Source organism: Canis lupus, chromosome 26 (assembly GCF_048164855.1).
Source record: "Canis lupus baileyi chromosome 26, mCanLup2.hap1, whole genome shotgun sequence".
In the NCBI taxonomy this organism is placed as follows: domain Eukaryota; kingdom Metazoa; phylum Chordata; class Mammalia; order Carnivora; family Canidae; genus Canis; species Canis lupus.
Genome location: NC_132863.1, coordinates 37,754,120 through 37,773,839, shown reverse-complemented (window position 1 = coordinate 37,773,839; position 19,720 = coordinate 37,754,120). Strand labels below are relative to the sequence as shown.

Below are 19,720 nucleotides of genomic sequence, written 5' to 3'. Positions count from 1 at the left end.
GCAGACAAAAGCAGAGCAGCTCCCCCCACAGTATCCAGGGTACTGTGTTAGTCATCACCTACCTCTGACTGCTGCTCAGGGAGTTTCATATTGTCAAAAATCCTGAACACGATTCTGAACAAATCCTGCCACCAGTGCTTTTCAAAGGTGTGGCCATAGCTCTTCATGATCTCAAACATGACCGTGAGTCCTCTGGGGGAACAAAGCCAGATGCAGAGAGGGAATGGGTGGGGGGAAAAGAACAACAAAAAAGAGTGGGAGAGCATGGGGTAGGCGAGCAGGTGACCAAGGCTCATCTTGTGACGGAAGGGGCACTGCTTGGGGACACCGTTACCTTGTCCGAACGTCTAGCTTGCATCTGTTAATGATACAGGAAAGCTCAAACAGGATAGGGAACCAGCCTCGGACCCAGACCCTGTCGCCAGGAGCTACATTCATGTCGTCGCTTGTATATTCTTGTAGCACCTGCAAGGACAGTTACCTCTCAGATGCAGACTAAGCAAAGGAAGAAACTCAAAGGGAACTACACAAACTTTAAGGCCCCGCACATTTTCCCTTTCTAAAAACATTCATTCAGCAAGGGCAGGACAGGGAATCCCCAAAAGGCAAACACAAGCCTCTCCCAAGTGCATACGAGCAGTTGTGCCTACGGACCTTTGTGGGGTTTAGAGTAAGTTGATTGGGCAGGTCACTGCTGAGTTAAGGGAGGCACTAGGACGTGAAGTCAGCTGCCCAAGGTCATGCAGCTAGCTAGGAGCTGGCAGTCTTTCCCAGTCTAGATGTGAAACCCCACTCCCTGCCCTACCTCTGGGATTTCGAGCCCTTTGCTCTGTAACCACTCTTGAAGCGCGGTACTGTCTGCTGTAATGAAATTTCTTTATCAGCTCTGGTTATCCAACATTAGACAATTTCTCTCTATGCCCCATCAACTCCCCTGTACAATGGGGACATAGCTGCCAATCTCAAAGGTCTGATGTGGAGACTAAATAAATCAATACACAGAAAAGATATGAAGGAAAGATCTATATAGGCCAAAATAGTTTAGATGTGCTTATTTCTACCCAATTTCAGTTTCTGGTGCTGTCATTTAAACCAAGCAGGCCTCTCTGGAGAGGTGAGACATAACAAAAACCCCAAACATTTCTGGGAGAAAACAAAAGGTGATTTTAAAAAATGTGTCTTCTCAGCCATGTCACAATGGTAAAATGTCACTGTCTTAAGAGGGAGGATTATTCTCTTTCAAATAGAAAGGGCTAGCTTCTTTAGCTTTGCCAAAATGCAAAGCTAAATACTATCATCTTCTACAAAAACAATTAGTAGAATACTAAGTAAGTGTCCAGTAGGAGTAAAATAAGTAATTTCATCATGAGAGAAAAGGTGGAACCCCAGCAACGGGCAGCATTTTGCCTGTTTAGGGCAAACACGTGTTTCTAAAAGCATAGCTGGAAATGCTCTTTGCTGGGAGCAAAAAGGTTTTTTGCCTCATGATTCCTTTTCCACTCAGGGCCCAAGAGGGAATATAGGAAAAATGTACCCGAGGCCTCTCAGAGACGTATTTCCCACAGAAGCGGATGAGCCGGATCGCCTCCATGCTCGTGTCGGGGAAGGCAGCATTGCAGGCAAACTCCGACAAGCACTTCACAGCGTCCTGAAAGGAATCGATGGCTGCAGGGAAATGGTGCTGGAAAATAGTTGCTGTGGAAACAGAGCCATGTTTTTTAATAAGACCAGGACTTAGAAATGGGGATCAAATAACTACCCCTACCCCAAGGGGACTATTTCTGTGAAAATCTAAGAAAAGAATGTCATTATCTCTAGAAGATGGTACTGATTAGTATTATTTTTTAAAGATTTTATTTATTCATTCATGAAAGACACAGAGAGAGAGAGACAGGCAGAGACACAGGCAGAGGAAGAAACGGGCTCCAAGCAGGGAGCCCGATGTGGGACTCGATCCCGGGTCTCTAGGATCAGGCCCTGGGCTGAAGGCGGCGCTGAACTGCTGAGCCACCCAGGCTGCCCGACGGCACTGATTATTAAATCATTCAGCAAAGAATCCATTGAGCACCGCTTGGGTTCAATTGGTTCCTGAGCTCCAATATTCACTCATTCATTCAACAAACATTTACTGAGTGTCACCTATGTGCAAAGCACAGTTGTAGGCCCTGGGGACAGAGGTGATCAATCAAGTTTCCTTCCTCATGATACTTACCCTCCACTGGGCGAGATAGACAATAATCACCTAGGCCAATGCATTTATAAAATATAAAATAATCTCAGGTTGGGGGAGTGCTGGGTGAGGGGACAGAAGGCAGCTGGGTTGCTCAGGCTGGGGGTCAGAGGACAATTCTCTGAAGAGGCCCTACCTGACAAGTGTCCCTAAGGATGTGAGAGAGGACAAGCCATGAGAAGACCAAGTTTCACAGGATGCTAAGGCGTCCATTTCAACTTAAGCTATTTTACGATGGAGCCCAAAGAAACGTATAAGATAAACACTGATCTGTGTGAAGCTGGCCCTCAGCAGTCGGCCTGACAGAAGCTGAGCACTGAGCAAAGCTCTGGCCCCGGTTCAGTGAGCACACTGCTTTAACTCTCTGGCTGTTCCCATCCCAAGACTACACCACGTGCTACCTGGAAGGAATGTTGTGAAGATAAAGGGAGATAAAGAAGGTCAATGAGCTAAAGGAAAAAGGCAATTGAGAAGTCTGAGGTTTTTCAAAATCCTACAAATATCACCTGAGACAAAAATACAAGTAGCAAGAAGTTTCCTAAGGGTAAAAAGACCTCAAGAAAGATCAAGGCTGATCTAATGCTTTACAACTTTTATGAAGACCAAGATCAGTAAACAGCCTGTTGTGTACTGACAGGCAAGACCAGGTGGCACCAACTCTAGCCTGGCCTGTCTGGGAATGAATCCTGCCCCGCGCTTCCTAGCTGTGTGACCTCAGTCAGGTAAGCAAGTTGTTTTTGTCTTTTATCTTTTTTTTTTAATATTTTATTCATTTATTCATGAGACACACAGACTGTGGCAGAGAGACAGAGGGAGAGGCAGGCTCCATGCAGGAAGCCCGATGTGGGACTTGATCCCAGGACTCCAGGATCACACCCTGAGCCAAAGGCAGATGCTTAACTGCTGAGCCAACCAGGCGTTCCTCAGGCAAGTTGTTCTACTTTATTTTTCTGTCCCTCAGTTTCCTCTCTGGTGAAGTGTGGGTAGTAATGGTACAGCCAGTTCTTGGTACTCATGGGAGTTGTGCTCTATAGAGTAGCTGTGAGCACTGAATAGCGAACAGTAAAGAACCACTGCTCCTAGGGGAGGAGTGGGGATAGGTTCCTGACAGTCTCTGGTCACAATGTTTTAATCAACCAATCAATACATAATCTTGCTTTGTGTGTGTTTTGGTTTAAAGACACTGTATTTTATACATCGTGCTAGGTTCAACAACACTGAACTTTTGGCCAACAGCACTTTAACTTAAGCCTGAACGAAGCTTATCGAAAACATGTATTTTCTCCATAAGGCACATCACAGCCTTCCTGTGCTCAGGGACACTGGATAGCACTCTGGCACTGTACCTCAGGTCCATTTTAAGATTTTATTTATTTATTTATAAGAGACACAGAGAGAGAGAGAGGCAGAGACACAGGCAGAGGGAGAAGTAGGTTCCATGCAGGGAGCCCGACGTGGGACTCAATCCCAGGTCTCCAGGATCACACCCTGGGCTGAAGGTGTCACCAAACCACTGAGCCACCCGGGCTGCCCAATCAGGGCCATTTAATTTATTTTTTTTAAATCTTTTTTTAAAAAATATTTTATTTATTCATGAAAGACACACAGAGAGAGGGAGAGAGAGCTAGAAACAGAGGGAGAAGCAGGCTCCACGCAGGGAGCCTGACATGGGACTTGATCCCGGGTCTCCAGAATCACGCTCTGGACTGAAGGCAGCACCAAACCGCTGAGCCACCCGGGCTGCCCAATCAGGGAGGGCCATTTTAAATGGTGAAGTCTCCAACAAAAAAACAGAAATGCAAAAAAATGTGGCAGTAAGTAAACCACGGAAAGGACATGTACTTATTTATAGTGAGAGAGCTGAAACAAGAAGGCAGAGGGTCACCTTGTTAACCCTGGTTAACCTTGTTAACACGTCCCTGAGTGACTCAAGTACTTCCCTGCTAAATGCACACACATGTCCACAAATGACCACAAAAGTGCCGGGAGCACTGGCTTTGTGGTGGTGAATGAAGGTCAACTATATTCCTTCTCAGGGTTTTTGTGAATATGTCTAAGCACATGTCAAGAGCTCAGAACAGCAGCTGGCATATTAACATATCACAGTAGGTCTAAAACAAGGAAGCCCTCTGGGGAGTAAAACAGGCAATAAGTGGTCATCCTTTTAGACTTGCAGGTGGGACATTAGAGCCACTTACTGACGATGTGGCCCGTGGTCTGGAAGGCCAGCTCCACAATGTTCCCATCATGATCCGAGGCTGCTTGATGGAATACAGCAAAGATGTTTTTCCAGCCTGAGCGGATGTTGGCTGCCTGTGAGTTTACCATCTGGGCGATGCAGCGGATCACCATGTCCCGGATGGTCGGAGATCTAAGGAAAGAATGGAGCAGCCATGTCATCTGTACTTTGAATGGTAGGAAGAAAACTAATTACACCACCACTTAGAAGCAGCACATTAAAAAAACATGCATTTTTCTTTCTCTTATTTTATTTTTTTTGGAGCCCAACATGGGGCTTAAACTCATAACCCTGAGATCAAGACCTGAGTTGAGATCAACGGTGGGATATTTAACTGACTGAGCCACCTAGGCACACTCCCCTCAAACCACATTTTTTTTTTTAAAGATTTTATTTATTTATTTCTGAGAATACACAGAGAGGAGAGAGAGAAGCAGAGACACAGGCAGAGGGAGAAGCAGGCGCCATGCAAGGAGCGGGACATGGGACTTGATCCCAGGTCTCCAGGATCAGGCCCTGGGCCGAAGGCGGCACTGAACCGCTTGAGCCACCCGGGCTGCCCTCAAACCACATTTTTATTTTTTATTTTTTTTATTTATGATAGGCACACACACAGAGAGGCAGAGACACAGGCAGAGGGAGAGGCAGGCTCCATGCTGCGGGAGCCCAACGTGGGATTCGATCCTGGATCTCCAGGATCGCGCCCTGGGCCAAAGGCAGGCGCTAAACCGCAGCGCCACCCAGGGATCCCCAAACCACATTTTTAAAAGCACATAGTAATCCACATTCATTAAAAAAAAATTAAATTAGATTTAACAAAAAGAAAAAACATTAAGACAATCACCATGGCAGACAGAAGCTTTCCCAGCAGCCATCCTCCCACCTCCTTGAAAACAGAACTCTGATTTCATCCAGGCAGCAACATGCCTGACCTCAGGGAACCAATCATAAACAGGACAAGACAATATGACAATCTTGACTCATCTGCCATCTCCCCAATTCCCTAGCCTCTCTTACAGCCAGGGAAACTACATGACCTGTTTTAATTACAGGTAAGAGAAAATCTGGGAATGGAAAGAGGAGTGGTTTCTACTATGGTTTTATTTTTGTATTACAAGGAATACACAAGGTAGGCTCTGCCCCTGTTCTTGATATCCCCATACTGAACACAGCGTGATGCCTGGAGCCAGAGCCTCTGTTCAGCTTCACAAAACAATAGGCTCAAAGACAGAGTGCTCCTGTGGACAGCCAAACAAAGGGACAGAAAGAAGCTCCACCCTCAATGACAATTTGGGCTATAGAACCAAAGTTGGGACTGTCTGCCTCAGACTTGTTAACTAACAATGCACGACTTTGTGGTTCATGGCATTGTTGGCCAGTTTTTCTGGCTGAAAACTTTTATACTAATAATACTCTGCCATCCAGAGACAACCATTCCTAAATTCTTAGATTCCTCTTAGATTTTTAGGCAGAGATTATCTATGTGTATGGTTAACACATATATATGCGTGTGTGGGAATATGTATATATAACTTAAAATTACACATTTTAAATTTATTACAAAATGAAACCTGAAGATAGAAAAAATGGCCCATTTTCTGAAGCAGTTGCAAGGTTCAACAGTGTTACTTGGATATTTGCAAAAGATGAGCAGGTATGTCTTAAGACACATGCAGTTATGGGGTGAGCTCTATTATAGTTACAAGAATCAAGGCTACACAAACCTATCTCTTCCACACACCACTAGGTTTGAAAGCCATTAGAGTGGTTTTGGGATTGCAGACTTGACTTGCAAATTTCATCTGGCTTAGGGTAACATTCATGTTCATCTGTCGGATTGATACTGATAATAGGTCATTTAGAGAAGGCAAGGAGAAAGTCAAAACAGAGTTAAAACTTAGCTAAAAGTTCACAAAGTAAATATGCCACCCACAGATAACAAAGAACGGACTACATACCTAGGTGACTTTAATACCTAACATAAGCAAATTCATGATTGCTTCCCGCATGGGGAAGAAAAGCAGCTCTTTGGGAAAAACCACATGGACTTTTTTTTTTTTTTTTAAGATTTTTATTTATTCATGAGACACACAGCGAGAGCGAGAGCGAGAGAGCGTGCCAGACACAGTACGAGGGAGAAAAAGACTCCCTGCAAGGAGCCTGATGTGGGGACTCAATCCCAGATCCCAGGATCACACCCTGGGCCAAAGGCAGATGTGCAACCACTGAGCAACCCAGGCGTCCCGGACTTTTTAAAGATTTATTTATTTGAGAGAGAGAGAGAGAAACAGCATGAGTGGGATTGGGGGGGGGGGGGTGGCAATGGGAGAGAGAGAATCTCAAAAGTAGACTCCCCACTAAGTGTGCTCAGCATGGGGCTCAATCTCAGGATCCTGAAATCATGACCTGAACCGAAATCAAGAGTCAGACATTCATAAAACTGAGCCACCCAGGCGTCCTACTATATGTGCTGTTTAAAATGCTTTTCGGGGGGGGGGGGTGCCTGGATGGCTCAGTTGGTTAAACATCTGACTCCTGATTTCAGGGTTGTGAGACTGAGCCCTGTGCTGAGCTCCATGCTCAGCATGGAGTCTGCCTGTCTCTCTCCCTAGGCTCCTTTCCCCACTCACAGTCTCTCTCTCACAAATAAATATAATCTTTAAAAAAAAAAAATGCTTTTCAGGGTGCCTGGGTGACTTAGTCGTTTAAGCATCCAGCTCTTGATTTCAGGGTTGTGAGTTCAAGCCCCATGTTGAGCATAGTGCCTATTTAAAAATAAAAAAGTAAAATGCTTTTTGCCTGATTGTTAAAAACAAAATGTAATAACAGTAAACATTCTGGAAAATGTAGAAAAAAAACAATGGAAGGAAAAAAAAAAGGGCCGCCTGGGTGGCTCAGTGGTTAAGCAACTGTCTTTAGCTCAGGTTGTGATCTTGGGGTCCTGCGATCTAGTCCTACATCAGGCTCCCCAGAGGGAGCCTGCTTCTCCATGTCGCTCATGAATAAATAAATAAAAATCTCAAAAAACAAAACAAAACAAAACAAAAAACAAAAACCTCCTTTATGTGACAGCATGATATTTCACATGGAGAGATTCAAACAATGGTCTTTATTATTATATTTTACAACTATATAACCTGCCCTTTTGACTAAAACTTTATTTATTTTTAAAGATTTATTCATGAGAGACAGAGAGAGAGAGAGAGAGAAACAGAGACATAGGCAAAGGAGAAGCAGGCTCCACGCAGGGAGCCTGATGTGGGGCTCTATCCCCAGGACTTCAGCATCACGCCCTAAGCCAGAAGGCAGACGCTTAACCGCTGAGCCACCCAGGCGTCCCTGACTAAACCTTTATTAAGTATTTCTTGTGTCATAAACAATGTGAACATCTAACAGCTGCACAGTATTTTATGTTGTGGCTGTACCAATATTGACTGTAACATTCTTGTAGGTGCTATCTGGTTTTTAAGAAAATATTTTGTATGACTTACAAAGTTTTGCTTTATTTCAAATTAATTCCTTAATCATCAGCACGTGCTGTAGGCTTTCCTTTCAAAATGTATGCAGAATCCAATCCCATGGTGCCTCACATCCCTGGTCCAAATCTGAATAATTACACTGGCTTTCCATTTTGCATGGATGAATGCAGGATCATCCCTTAACATATGTCAGACCATTTCACTTCTCTGCTCAAAAGCCTCTGATGGCTTCTTTCACAGAGAACAAGGCAAAGTGCTTACTAAGGCTGACAGCTCTCCATGATCTAGGCACTCTACTACCACTAGGGCTTCATCCTCCAGGACTTTGTCTTGTTTACTCTGCCCAGCTACCTTGGCCTCTTTGCTCCTCCTTATCTAGGCCAAGAATACTCTGCTGCATGGTTTTTATTTCTCTTCCCTATGCTCACAACACTCTTCCCAAGACCACATACAGTCACTCCTGGCTTGTTCCACACTTTCCTTAAGGGTCAATTTACCAAATGCATCTTGGGTGTCTGCCCTGTATAGAGGAATGCTTCTACTTCTATCTCCTTACCTTGATTTAAACATTTATTTACTTGTCCATCTATCTCACTGGACTATAAATAAGGATTTTTAAAAATTTTATTTATATATTAGAGAGAGAGAATGAGAGAGAGAAAGCACAAGTATAGGGAGTGGCAGAGGGAGAAGCAGGCTCCCCGCTGAATAGGGAGCCGGACACACAGGGCTCGATCCCAGGGCTCTGGGATCTCGACCTGAGCTGAAGGCAGGTGCTTAACTAACTGAGCCATGCAGGTGCCCCTAAACAAGGATTTACTGTTTCAATTTCATTATGGAAAATTTAAACACATATAAAGGTAAAGAGGCTATGAAAATGAACACTGGTGTACCCAGCCGCGATGATGATTAAATCAGGGCCAGAAGAAAACAGGAATTTTTGACTGTTTTCCTTGGTGCTGCATACTTGGCACTCAGAATAGTACCTAGCATCTGGAAGGCTGCAATAAATACAGGTCAAGTGAACAAATGAACAGGGTGAGCGCTTCAGAGGGACAGCTGTCCTGATCTCTTCTATCATCCCCCTGGGGCAGAAATGATGGGTCACATAATTCTTGACCTTGTTTTAGTATGCCTCCACAGTGGCTTTCTTTGAACAACTTCAGCATCCACCCCAGTAAGGACGCATGGCAAGTTTCTACTAGTTGTGGTGGTGTAATCTGTCTGGGAAAGGTCACACACAAATCTTAGCGATTAAACTTAGAGGTCTGTTTTAGGCCTCCAATAGGGAATTTGACCAAGGGTCTTCCAGAACAATGCACATACCTGTTTTTCTTCATGATATGCTCAAAGGGCCTCAGAAAATCCTTCTGGAAACGGAAGTTGGCTAATTCTCCCTTCTCGAGAAACTTCATAGAGAGTTGCCTTAAGGAGTCAACAGCAAAGATGGCCACATCTTCATTGGGGTTACAGCCAACCTGAGCAGGAATGGGAGATAAGCACAGTACAATACAACTGTGGATGTGGCCTTCTGAACATCAAAAATGGATAGTCTACCTTCAAAACAAGTGCTCTGGAAAAACACACTAAAGGAGAAAAAAAAAAGGTGTTTCTTGGCCATGACCTGTGGAATTTTAACTTTCATGGTGACTGCAAATTTAATTAAAAGAGCTTTCAAAATGTGTTATATTTAATTTTTTTAAAGATTGTGGCTAAATGTATGTAAAACAGAAAACTTACCATCTTAACCATTTTAAAGTGCACAGTTCAGGAGTGTTAAGTACATTCACATTGTTCTGCACCACATCTCCAGAACTCTAGCAAAACTGAAACTCTATACCCACTAAACAGTTCCTTGTGTGCTAATTCATTTTATTCAAAAATATAGAGGAGCGGCCAAAAGACTTTAAAGTCTCTATAAAGCCTTTTCATGCTTGCTCATATCTGTTGCCTGAAGAAAATGATTATAAATGAATATCACCAGCTTCAAAAAAGTCACCATAAATATTGAGGCTTTTCAATTTCCTTAAAATTGTACTTATCTATTGTTTTATCTACTTTAGAGACTGGAGTTATGGTATATATTTGGTTGCTGTTTCTCAGACTTTTTCCTCAAGAAGAATCCCCTAATAAGCAGAGCAAGGGGATGTTTCCTGCCAGAACCCCTGCCAAGGGACCTGGGGGATCTAGCTTTAAAAAGAAAAAAAAAAGAAAAAAAATTCTATCACATGCTACAACATGGATGAACCTTGAGGACATTATGCCAAGTGAAAGAAACCAGTCACAAAAGGATAAATATTGCATGATTCCACTTATATGAGGTTCCTAGAGTAGCCAAATTCATACTGGGAAGAGGAGGAAGAAATGGAAAGCTAGTGTTTAATGGGTTTGGAGTTTCAGTTCTGCAAGATGGAAAAAAGAGCTCTGTAGATCTGTCACACACAATGTGAATGTACTTAACACTAATAAATTATAAATTTTATAAATTGTTAAAATGAAAAATTTTGTGTATTTTACCAAAATTAAAAAAAGAAGAATTCATACATACTAATAGCATAGTTAAATCTTCAAGATTTCTTGCTAAGTAGAAGAGGTTGCAAAATGGTATGTGTAATACTAATTATGTTTTTCAAGAGAGCAAAATAAATCAAGACAATATTATTAATGTTTCTTTTTTTTTTTTTAATTTTCATTTATTTATGATAGTCACAGAGAGAGAGAGAGAGAGGCAGAGACACAGGCAGAGGGAGAAGCAGGCTCCATGCACCGGGAGCCTGATGTGGGATTCGATCCCGGGTCTCCAGGATCGCGCCCTGGGCCAAAGGCAGGCGCCAAACCGCTGCGCCACCCAGGGATCCCCTATTAATGTTTCTATACATATATACATATACAGGTGCATAGAAAAACGTCTGGGAAGATACATAAACTGGTAATAATTAGCTTTGGAGAGGGTCCAAGTGGGGAGTGATGATGGTCAAAAGTGGCTTTAGCAATAAATTTTTTTTAAGGTGTTCATGTAACGTTCATTTAATTAAATACTAATAAAAAGAATATTCCTCTCCTAAAAATCAGGATTCAGGAATTCCTGCAGCAGGAGTACACGCCAAACGTTATCGTGCAGTTTTGCACACCCCAGGACACAGATGTGCCCTACTTTAGAAGAGAAACATGGGACAGTTTCAAAGACCTTGCTAGAATCCTAAGCTAAATTACAGCTGTACTCAGCCATCCACTTCTTCAAACGTATGAGATTATTATGTGTTCCAGTCCCCAGAGGGAAGAGAAAATCTTCCTGAGGTGGTAGAATGAATGAAAAGCCCCAGAGGGGGCAAATGAGTTTTCTACAACTTTGTGCTTAATGGCTCTGAAATGGAATGGACACTGGTAATGAAGGTGACAGCCATGAAATGTCTAATTACTCTGTGCCAGCCTATATCCCAAGCCTGTCCACAAGTGGCCCACAGATAACCAAGAGCTGGCACCTCAACAGTCTTGACAACAGAACTGCAGGTAAGAAAAGTAACTTGTATACACTGATATTCTCTCTCTCAAGGTAATTCCACTGAACATGAAATCTGGACTCTGAAGAGCTGAGAAATGTTTACCAAAGCACTTCTGGATTATTATTCTGAGAGAAAAAAGGATTCCACAGCTGCTCGTAGAGAGATCTCATGGGGGCAGCCCAGGTGGATCAGCAGTTTAGCACTGCCTTTGGCCCAGGGTGTGATCCTGGAGACCCAGGATCGAGTCCCGTGTTGGAATCCCTGCATGGAGCCTGCTTCTCCCTCTGCCTGTGTGTCTGCTTCTCTCTCTCCTCTCTGTGTATTCTCAGAAATAAATAAATAAAATCTTAAAAAAAAAAGAAAGAAACATCTCGTGGAATAAATGAGCAACATTTCCTCCAGCTCAGTGGTCACAGGCTTGGAGCAGAACATAGGATAAGGTATAGTAATGGTAATGGTTCACATTCCCTTTCTCAAACAATTTCACATCAATTACATCAACTGGTCCACTAAGTTATTTACCCAGAATAGTGAGAAAGATAGTTGCTAAGCAAGTTGATTATGTAGAAGACAGTGCTACCATTCACTCAACACACAGTTGCTCTGGGTCATGTGTAGGCTCTCGTGGCTGTGTCCTCCCTGAGGGTTCAGATAAAAGGTCACTTCCAGATAGGCATGACATACTACACTGCCTGACCCTTCACCAGACATTCATCAGACATTCATCATTAAATGTGGGTGAACTCCAGGAAGCAGTGACCTCTATGACCTGGAACCAGGCCCTCACATGGTTTGTTAAACAGATGGTGCGCTGGGAGGTACCTGGCTTTGAGCGGATAAAGAAACAAAGTAAACAAAAAACTCTGATTAGCTGATGTACCAAGTCAGAAGCAAGACTGCATTTGGCAATGTCTCAGTTCAGTGGGACCCTGGAGCAGGCTGGCAGCTGCTCACAAGAGCCAATGGTGCTCAAAGCTTTGTCAATCCGCCCTCGGGGATATCATAGTGCTAACTTCAAATTAGCTATGGGGGTTATTTACACCACAGAAATTGGCAGATGCTATAAACTGCTCACCAGCATCCTACTGCTTGTTCTATAGCCTAGTGGCAAACTGCTTCTTTTTATAAGTTTCTTCCATTCACTAGAGAGAGAGCAATTCTCTTTTAGATAAATTGTTTTTTACTCACAGTACTTTTAAACATCTGTTTTACAACTCTCATCTCAACTTACAACGTAAGTTTCAGAGTGAAAAAACTGCTTTGAAATCATGCAGTGTGTTTTGGTTTGAAACAGTGCTATTAAGCTATTACTTTTCCTTTAAGAAGTTAACACCATCAGAGATGCATACATTCACACACATACTACATATATGTCCCGATTTTTAAAAATTTGTTCAATATATGTGTGTATATGCCTATATATACCCAATGAAACCTCTGGTGGAGAGAAAGAAGTATAGTTTGTTTTTTTCTCAGTAGTTGTCAGTTTTAGAACACACAAATCTCTAGCTTTAAAATAAAGATTTTATTTATTTATTCATGAAAGAGAGGCAGAGACATAGGCAGAAGGAAAAACAGGCTCCTTGTGGGGAGCCTGATGCAGACCTTAATCCCAGGACCCTGGGATCACGACCTGAGCCAATGGCAGATGCTCAACCATTGAGCTACCCAGGCATCTCCCTCTAGTTTCTTTTTTTTTTTTTTTTTCTCTATTTATTTATGATAGTCACAGAGAGAGAGAGAGAGAGAGAGAGAGAGAGAGGCAGAGACACAGGCAGAGGGAGAAGCAGGCTCCATGCACCGGGAGCCCGACGTGGGACTCGATCCCGGGTCTCCAGGATCGCGCCCTTGGCCAAAGGCAGGCGCCAAACCGCTGCGCCACCCAGGGATCCCTAGTTTGTTTCTTATATAAAAACGTATTAGTATTCTAATACTTAGTAGCTCAGTGGGCCAAGTGTCTTACTCTTGGTTTCAGCTCAGTTAATGATCTCAGGGTCATGAGACTGAGCCCTGAGTCAGACTCCACATTCAGCAGGGAGTCTGCTTGGGGTTCTCATCTCTCTCTGCCCCTCCCCCCGACTAGCATGTGTGTACATGTACGCTATCAAATTAGTAAGTAAATAAATCTTAAAATAAATACATAAATAAATGTTGCTTTTCTCAACGTAACTTTCAGAAGAGTGGTGGCAATGAAAGCCAGAATATATGAAGCAGTGACATTAACAGTGAAACTATATAGGAACACCAGGGTGGTTCAGCAGTTGAGCATCTGCCTTCAGCTCAGGGCATGATCCTGGAGTTCAGGGATTGAGTTCTGCATGGGGCTCCCTGCAGGGAGCCTGTTTCTCCCTCTGCCTGTGTCTCTGCCTCTCTCTCTGTCTCTCATGAATATATAAATAAAATCTTAAAAAAAAAATAGTGAAACTATATAAAATGTAACTTAATCTTTGGTCACTCATAAGATACCAGGAGGATTTGCCATGTGTTCAAACACCAGTTTGTCCAGGGGCTATATTATTCTTGTGGTGTTAGCCTATATCCTGGATATGGAATATTAAAGTATTTTTAATTCCAATAAAATTTTAATTTCATACTCTGTAAATTCTAGCAATATGTAAATATGCTCCACAGGGAAACGAATTATGGGTATCCTCTGCTTCTTGCAATGTCACACTGCACCATTTTTCTTTTTTTTTTTTTTAGAAGATTTATTCATTCATTTGAGAGACAAAGACAGAGAAAGCGCTTATGTGGGAGGGAAGGGTAGAGGGAAAAGGAGAGAGAGTCTGCACAGATTCTGCACTGAGTGCAGAGCTGGACTCGGGGCTCAATCTCATGACCCCAAGATCACGACCTGAGACAAAACCAAGAGTTGGATGTCTACTTGACAGTGCCACCCAGGTGCCCATGCACTGCTTTGCTTTTATGAAAGATCTACCTTAGTGTCTATTTTCACTTAAAACAAAACAAAAAAAACAATAACAAAAAACAAAGAGGAGTTTTACTTTTACAAAAAAAAAAAAAAAAAAAAAAGGTGAAAAGTGAAAATAACATTCAGCATTTATTTGTTTTGCAGCGAGTCATTACAGGGGCAGCATGAGCCCCAGCAGCAAGAGTGGTGCTGCCAAGCCCCTTCCCCGGAACTCCACTCAGCATCCCAGCATCAAGCCACCAGAGCTTTGAACTGTTATCAGTGAGCATCTGGGCTTTATCTCAATTCTGTGCATTGTGAGCAAGATGTGTCCTAAGGTATCAGAAAAGCCCAGGAAAGGTTATTTTGGAAGTTTGTGAATGCCCAAAACTGTTTTCATATAAATTAGTAGTAACTGCCTCTCTGCTTTATACCATTTAGGCTTATGAAAGGTTTCACAGGAATGTTCTACTTTTGTATAGCAGGGAAATCTGTATAGATATTTAAACTCTCAATCACTTCTTCTTTGAATATAGTTGCCTGCCTTTTTCTGGACACCAATAGAGTGGTTTTTGAATTTGAAGAGTTACCTTATTGAAGTGATCTCCAATCACATGCCATATTCGGGACCACTGCAGTCGTATCCGATTCATGTTGTAGTATGATATCTCCACAATCTTCTGCAAGCTGAACATGCGGGGGTGGTGGGGGGAAGCCAGCTCGTCCATGGACACGGCGCACAGCCAGCGGACAAAGTCAACTACAGGCCAGACCCAACAACACATGCGAGGCTTAATTAGTAATGGCCAGACAGTAACAACAAGAGGACTCTGTAGTTGTCATGCATGAGTGACAAATACATACCTATGGCATTCCCATCCAGTCTGGTAGATCCAGTAAAAATTCTAGGAAGACAATTCCAGACACAATAAAATAAAAGTTAGATTTGGAAATTGCATTCCGATTTCAAACACTGAAGAAAAGGCAAAAAGGAAATATTTCAGATCTGGCACTTCCACTAAAATAAATGATTGAGGCAGACAAAACCAAGATCAGGTACAAAACTGATCAATGAATTGAGAGATAAAATGGCTATAATGGTAGGAAGAAAAAGCGACACATCAGAAGGAGGAAAGGAGATTAAAATGTAACAGAATGTGATGTCACAACAGTGAGAGTGAGTGCCTCCAAAAAGCTGCTCTTCAGTAAAATGAACAAAAAATACTAGCAAAAAAAACCCAAAACAAAACCAAACCAAAACCAATTCTTTTAGGACTGAACTCTGGAAATAACCAAAGGCTGATAAATAAAATGTTTATTCAAGGGACGTCTGGGTGGCTCAGTGGTTGAGCATCTGCCTTCAGCCCAGGGCGTGATCCTGGAGTCCTGGGATCGAGTCCCACATCAGGCTCCCTCTGCCTATGTCTCTGCCTCTCTCAGTCTCTCATAAATAAATAAAATCTTTAAAAAAAATAATAAAAAATAAAATGTTTATTCAAGAAAAATGGCTAGATCTTGGTATGAATAGAGATCATTATGATATTTTAAGTTGGCCTATTTCCATTAGTGTCTTCTCTGCTCCATAAAAGTATTGAAAACCAACAGCTTTGAAAGTCACAGTAACTGTGAAACCCGCAAGCTAGCTCCATAGGAGAGAAAACAACAGTCCTGGATTTCCCCCGAAAACACCAGTCTCTGAGAACTGACACTATTTGACCTGCCTGGCAGTACCCAGGGAACTTCCATTTCCAAGATCTGTCTTTAACTCAGACCTCATTCAGTACAAACAGCCTTTTCTCTGAGGCTTTTATTAAAAGCCATCTGTAGTAAATGCTGAATGCTGCAGCTACCCGAGGTGGCAGTCACAATTGGGACAAACAGGACCTGGTCAAAAACTTAAAGGAAAGGCTGGGAATGAGACACCCACAGGAGGGTTTAAAAAGCTCCATCATATTCCTGGCAATCTAGACTGCGATAACATGTATAAGGCTTTGCACACACCCAGGAAAGACATGAAAAGGCCCTAAGTTCTCATCTTTAGCTGGCCTTAAGGTGTCACACAAGCAAGAAATGAAGGCAAAGGTGGAGTTTTAAACTGTCTGAGGATCAAAGGGGCACCCCAAAACGTACATGGAAACTCCTCAGCAAAGGCTGGTGGACGTAATAGTCCCAGGCATTTCAGGAAATCTTTGTCCAATTCTTTTTTTAAAAAGATTTTAATTAATTAACTAATTAATTAATTAAGAGTGTGAGTGGTGAGGGTAGTAGTAGGGGGAAAGGGAGAGAGAGAGAATCTTGAGCCAATCCATGCTAAGCATGGAGCCTGATGTAGGGCTTGATCTCACAACCCTGAGATCATGAGTTGAGTCAAAATCAAAAGTTTGATGCTTAAGTAACTGAGCCAGCCAGGTGCTTAGTCTCTATCCAATTCTTAGCTGATCACTAAAGCCAAGGAGCAGAGACACTGGCTACATGCAAAAAGAATACAGACTTTACACAGTTTAGGAAAGTCATTTAACAAACAAACAGTAATGACAACAACAATAAACCCTAGGTGGGTGGTGGGCAACCGGACATCTAAACCTGTTACAGTGTTTTTTAAAATATCAGTTTTTTTAAAGATAGATTTATTTATTTATTCATTCATTCATTCATAGCGAGAGAGAGAGAGAGGCAGAGACACAGGCAGAGACACAGGCAGAGGGAGAAGCAGGCTCCATGCAGGAAGCCCGACGCAGGACCCGATCCCAGGTCTCCAGGACCACACCCCGGGCTGCAGGCGGCGCTAAACTGCTGCGTCACCGGGGCTGCCCTTAAAATATGTTTTTAACCAAAAAGACATGTAAAGAAACAAACGATGGCCTGTTCACAGGCAAAAAACAACAGATCCTGTCCCTAAGGAGACCAGATACTGAACTGACTAAAGTTTTAAAGTTAGTTATCTTAAGATTGTTCAAAGAACTGAAGAACAATGTCTCACAAATAGAGAATATTAAATAGATGTATTTTTTAAAAAGATTTTATTTATTTACTTAATATTTTTAAAGATTTTATTTATTTATTCATAGAGACAGAGAGACAGACAGAGAGAGAGAGAGAGAGAGAGAGGCAGAGATACAGGCAGAGGGAGAAGCAGGCTCCATGCAGAGAGCCTGACGTGGGACTGGATCAAGGGTCTCCAGGATCACGCCTTGGGCTGCAGGCGGCGCTAAACCGCTACGCCACCGGGGCTGCCAGATTTTATTTATTCATGCATGACAGAGAGAGAGAGAGGCAGAGACATAGGCAGAGGGAGAAGCAGGCTCCCCACAGGGCCCCCCGCCAGGATACCGGGATCATGACCTGAGCCAAAGGCAGACGCTCAACCACTGAGCCACCTAGGCACCCCAATAAATATATTCTAAAAAATAACAAATAACCAGGCAAATTCTAGAGTTGAAAATTATAAAGCTGAAATGAAAAATTCACTGGAGGGGCTCAAGAGCAGTTCTGAGCTGACTGAAGAATTAGTGAACTTGGAGACAGGTCAAAGGATATTATGCAATGTGATGAAAGAAGATAGAAAAGAATAAAAAAAAAAAAGACAACCTCACACAGACCTGTGAGACACTACCAAGTATACAGATATGTACGTAAGAGGAGTATTAAAAAGGGAGGAAAGAAAGAGGCTAGAAGAACTTTTTCTTTTATTTACTTATTTTTTAAAGTTTATTTATTTTTAAAAATATTTTATTTATTCATTCATGAGAGATACAGAGAGATACGGGGGGGAGGGGCAGAGAGAGAAGCAGGCTCCATGCAGGGAGCCCGATGTGGGACTTGATCCCAGGACTTCAGGATTATGCTGTGGGCCGAAGGCAGGTGCTAAACCACTGAGCCACCCAGGGATCCCCAGAACTTTTTCTTTTAAAGATTTTATTTTTTTATCCATGAGAGACACAGAGAAAGACAGACAGAGACACAGGCAGACACAGGGTCCTGACTCGATCTCAGGACCCCAGAATCATGACCTGAACCAACAGCAGATGCTCAACCACTTGAGCCACCCAGATGCCAAGCTAGAACTTTTGAAGAAATAATGGCTAAAAACTTCCCTAATTTGAGGAAAAACAACAATCTACACTTCTAAGAAGCTCAATAAATTTCAATAAGATAAACTCAAGGGATCTACATACAGACATATAATAACCAAAATGTTGAAAGCCAGGGAGTGAGAGAATATTGGAAGTAGTAAGAGAGCAGACTCATCACTGCACTGATTTCTCTTCACAAACAACAGAGGCTAAAAGGCAGTGGAATATAATATTCAAGGTGCTGAAATAAAAAGACTATAAACCAAGAATTCTATATGCAGCAAAACTAACCTTCAAAAATGAAGGAGTGACTAAAATACCCTGAGATAACATTGCTAACTTGATCTGCCCTACAAGAAATACTAAAGTTCTCCTTGAAAGGATAGACAATAATGCAAAAGTATCTGAGGAGGTAAAAAGTACTGGTAAAGGTGCCTAGGGAAATACATATTTGTTGTTCGTAATTCATTTTATCTATCTGACTTGAGGATGGCAAAAGTTATCATCCTAAATCTGTGTTGATAGGCAAATATGTGGAAACATATAACTTGTATGGTGACCGCACAAAGGAGAGGTCAGAGAATGGAGCTGTACAGGAGCCAATGTTTCGTACTATTCAAATTACATGAACATTATTCAAAGTTGAATGTTAAAAGTTAAGATGTTATTAATCATGATCCCCAAAGTAATCAGTAAGAAAAATACTCAAAAAATACAGTAAAAGAAACAAGGAAAATAAAATGGTACCCTAGAAAATATCTTAACACATAAGGTAGTAATAAGGAAGGAATGGGGGAATAACATATTTATAAAAAAAGAAAAAGAAGCAGATCTAAATTCTACCCATCAGCAATTAAATAGATGAAACATTTTAATACAAAGGAAGAGATTGGTGGAATGGACTAAAATGAACATGATCCAACCATCTTCTGTCTAAAGAGCCTTGCTTTTATTTTATTATTCTCTTAAAAAAATTTATTTATTTATTTATTTATTCATGAGAGACACAGAGAGAGAGAGGCAGAGAGAGAGGCAGAGACATAGGCAGAGGGAGAAGCAGGCTCCATGTAGGGAGCCCGATGTGGGACTCGATCCCAGGTCTCTAGGATCACACCCCAAGCTGAAGGTGGCATTAAACCACTGAGCCACCGGGGCAGCCCCTTATTATTACTTTTAAAAAGATTTTCTTTATTTTGAGAGACACAGAGAGAGGCAGAGACACAGGCAGAGGGAGAAGAAAGCTCCCTGCAGGGAGCCCAATGCAGGACTTGATCCCAGGACCCCA

General features: G+C 42.3%; 1 protein-coding gene across 4 annotated transcripts in view; it reads right to left on the bottom strand.

Annotated features, from left to right (window-relative positions):
* ARFGEF2 (ARF guanine nucleotide exchange factor 2) overlaps positions 1–19,720 on the bottom strand; it is a 99,834-nt gene that overhangs the window by 21,404 nt on the left and 58,710 nt on the right. For all 4 annotated transcript variants that reach the window (XM_072801372.1, XM_072801374.1, XM_072801373.1 and 1 more), the window contains exons 24-30: positions 15,227–15,267; positions 14,953–15,122; positions 9,275–9,426; positions 4,429–4,601; positions 1,535–1,695; positions 335–465; positions 63–192 (exon numbers count right to left, since the gene is read on the bottom strand). In XM_072801372.1, coding sequence (XP_072657473.1) covers positions 63–192; positions 335–465; positions 1,535–1,695; positions 4,429–4,601; positions 9,275–9,426; positions 14,953–15,122; positions 15,227–15,267 — 958 coding nt within the window. The remainder of the gene's footprint in view (positions 1–62; positions 193–334; positions 466–1,534; positions 1,696–4,428; positions 4,602–9,274; positions 9,427–14,952; positions 15,123–15,226; positions 15,268–19,720) is intronic.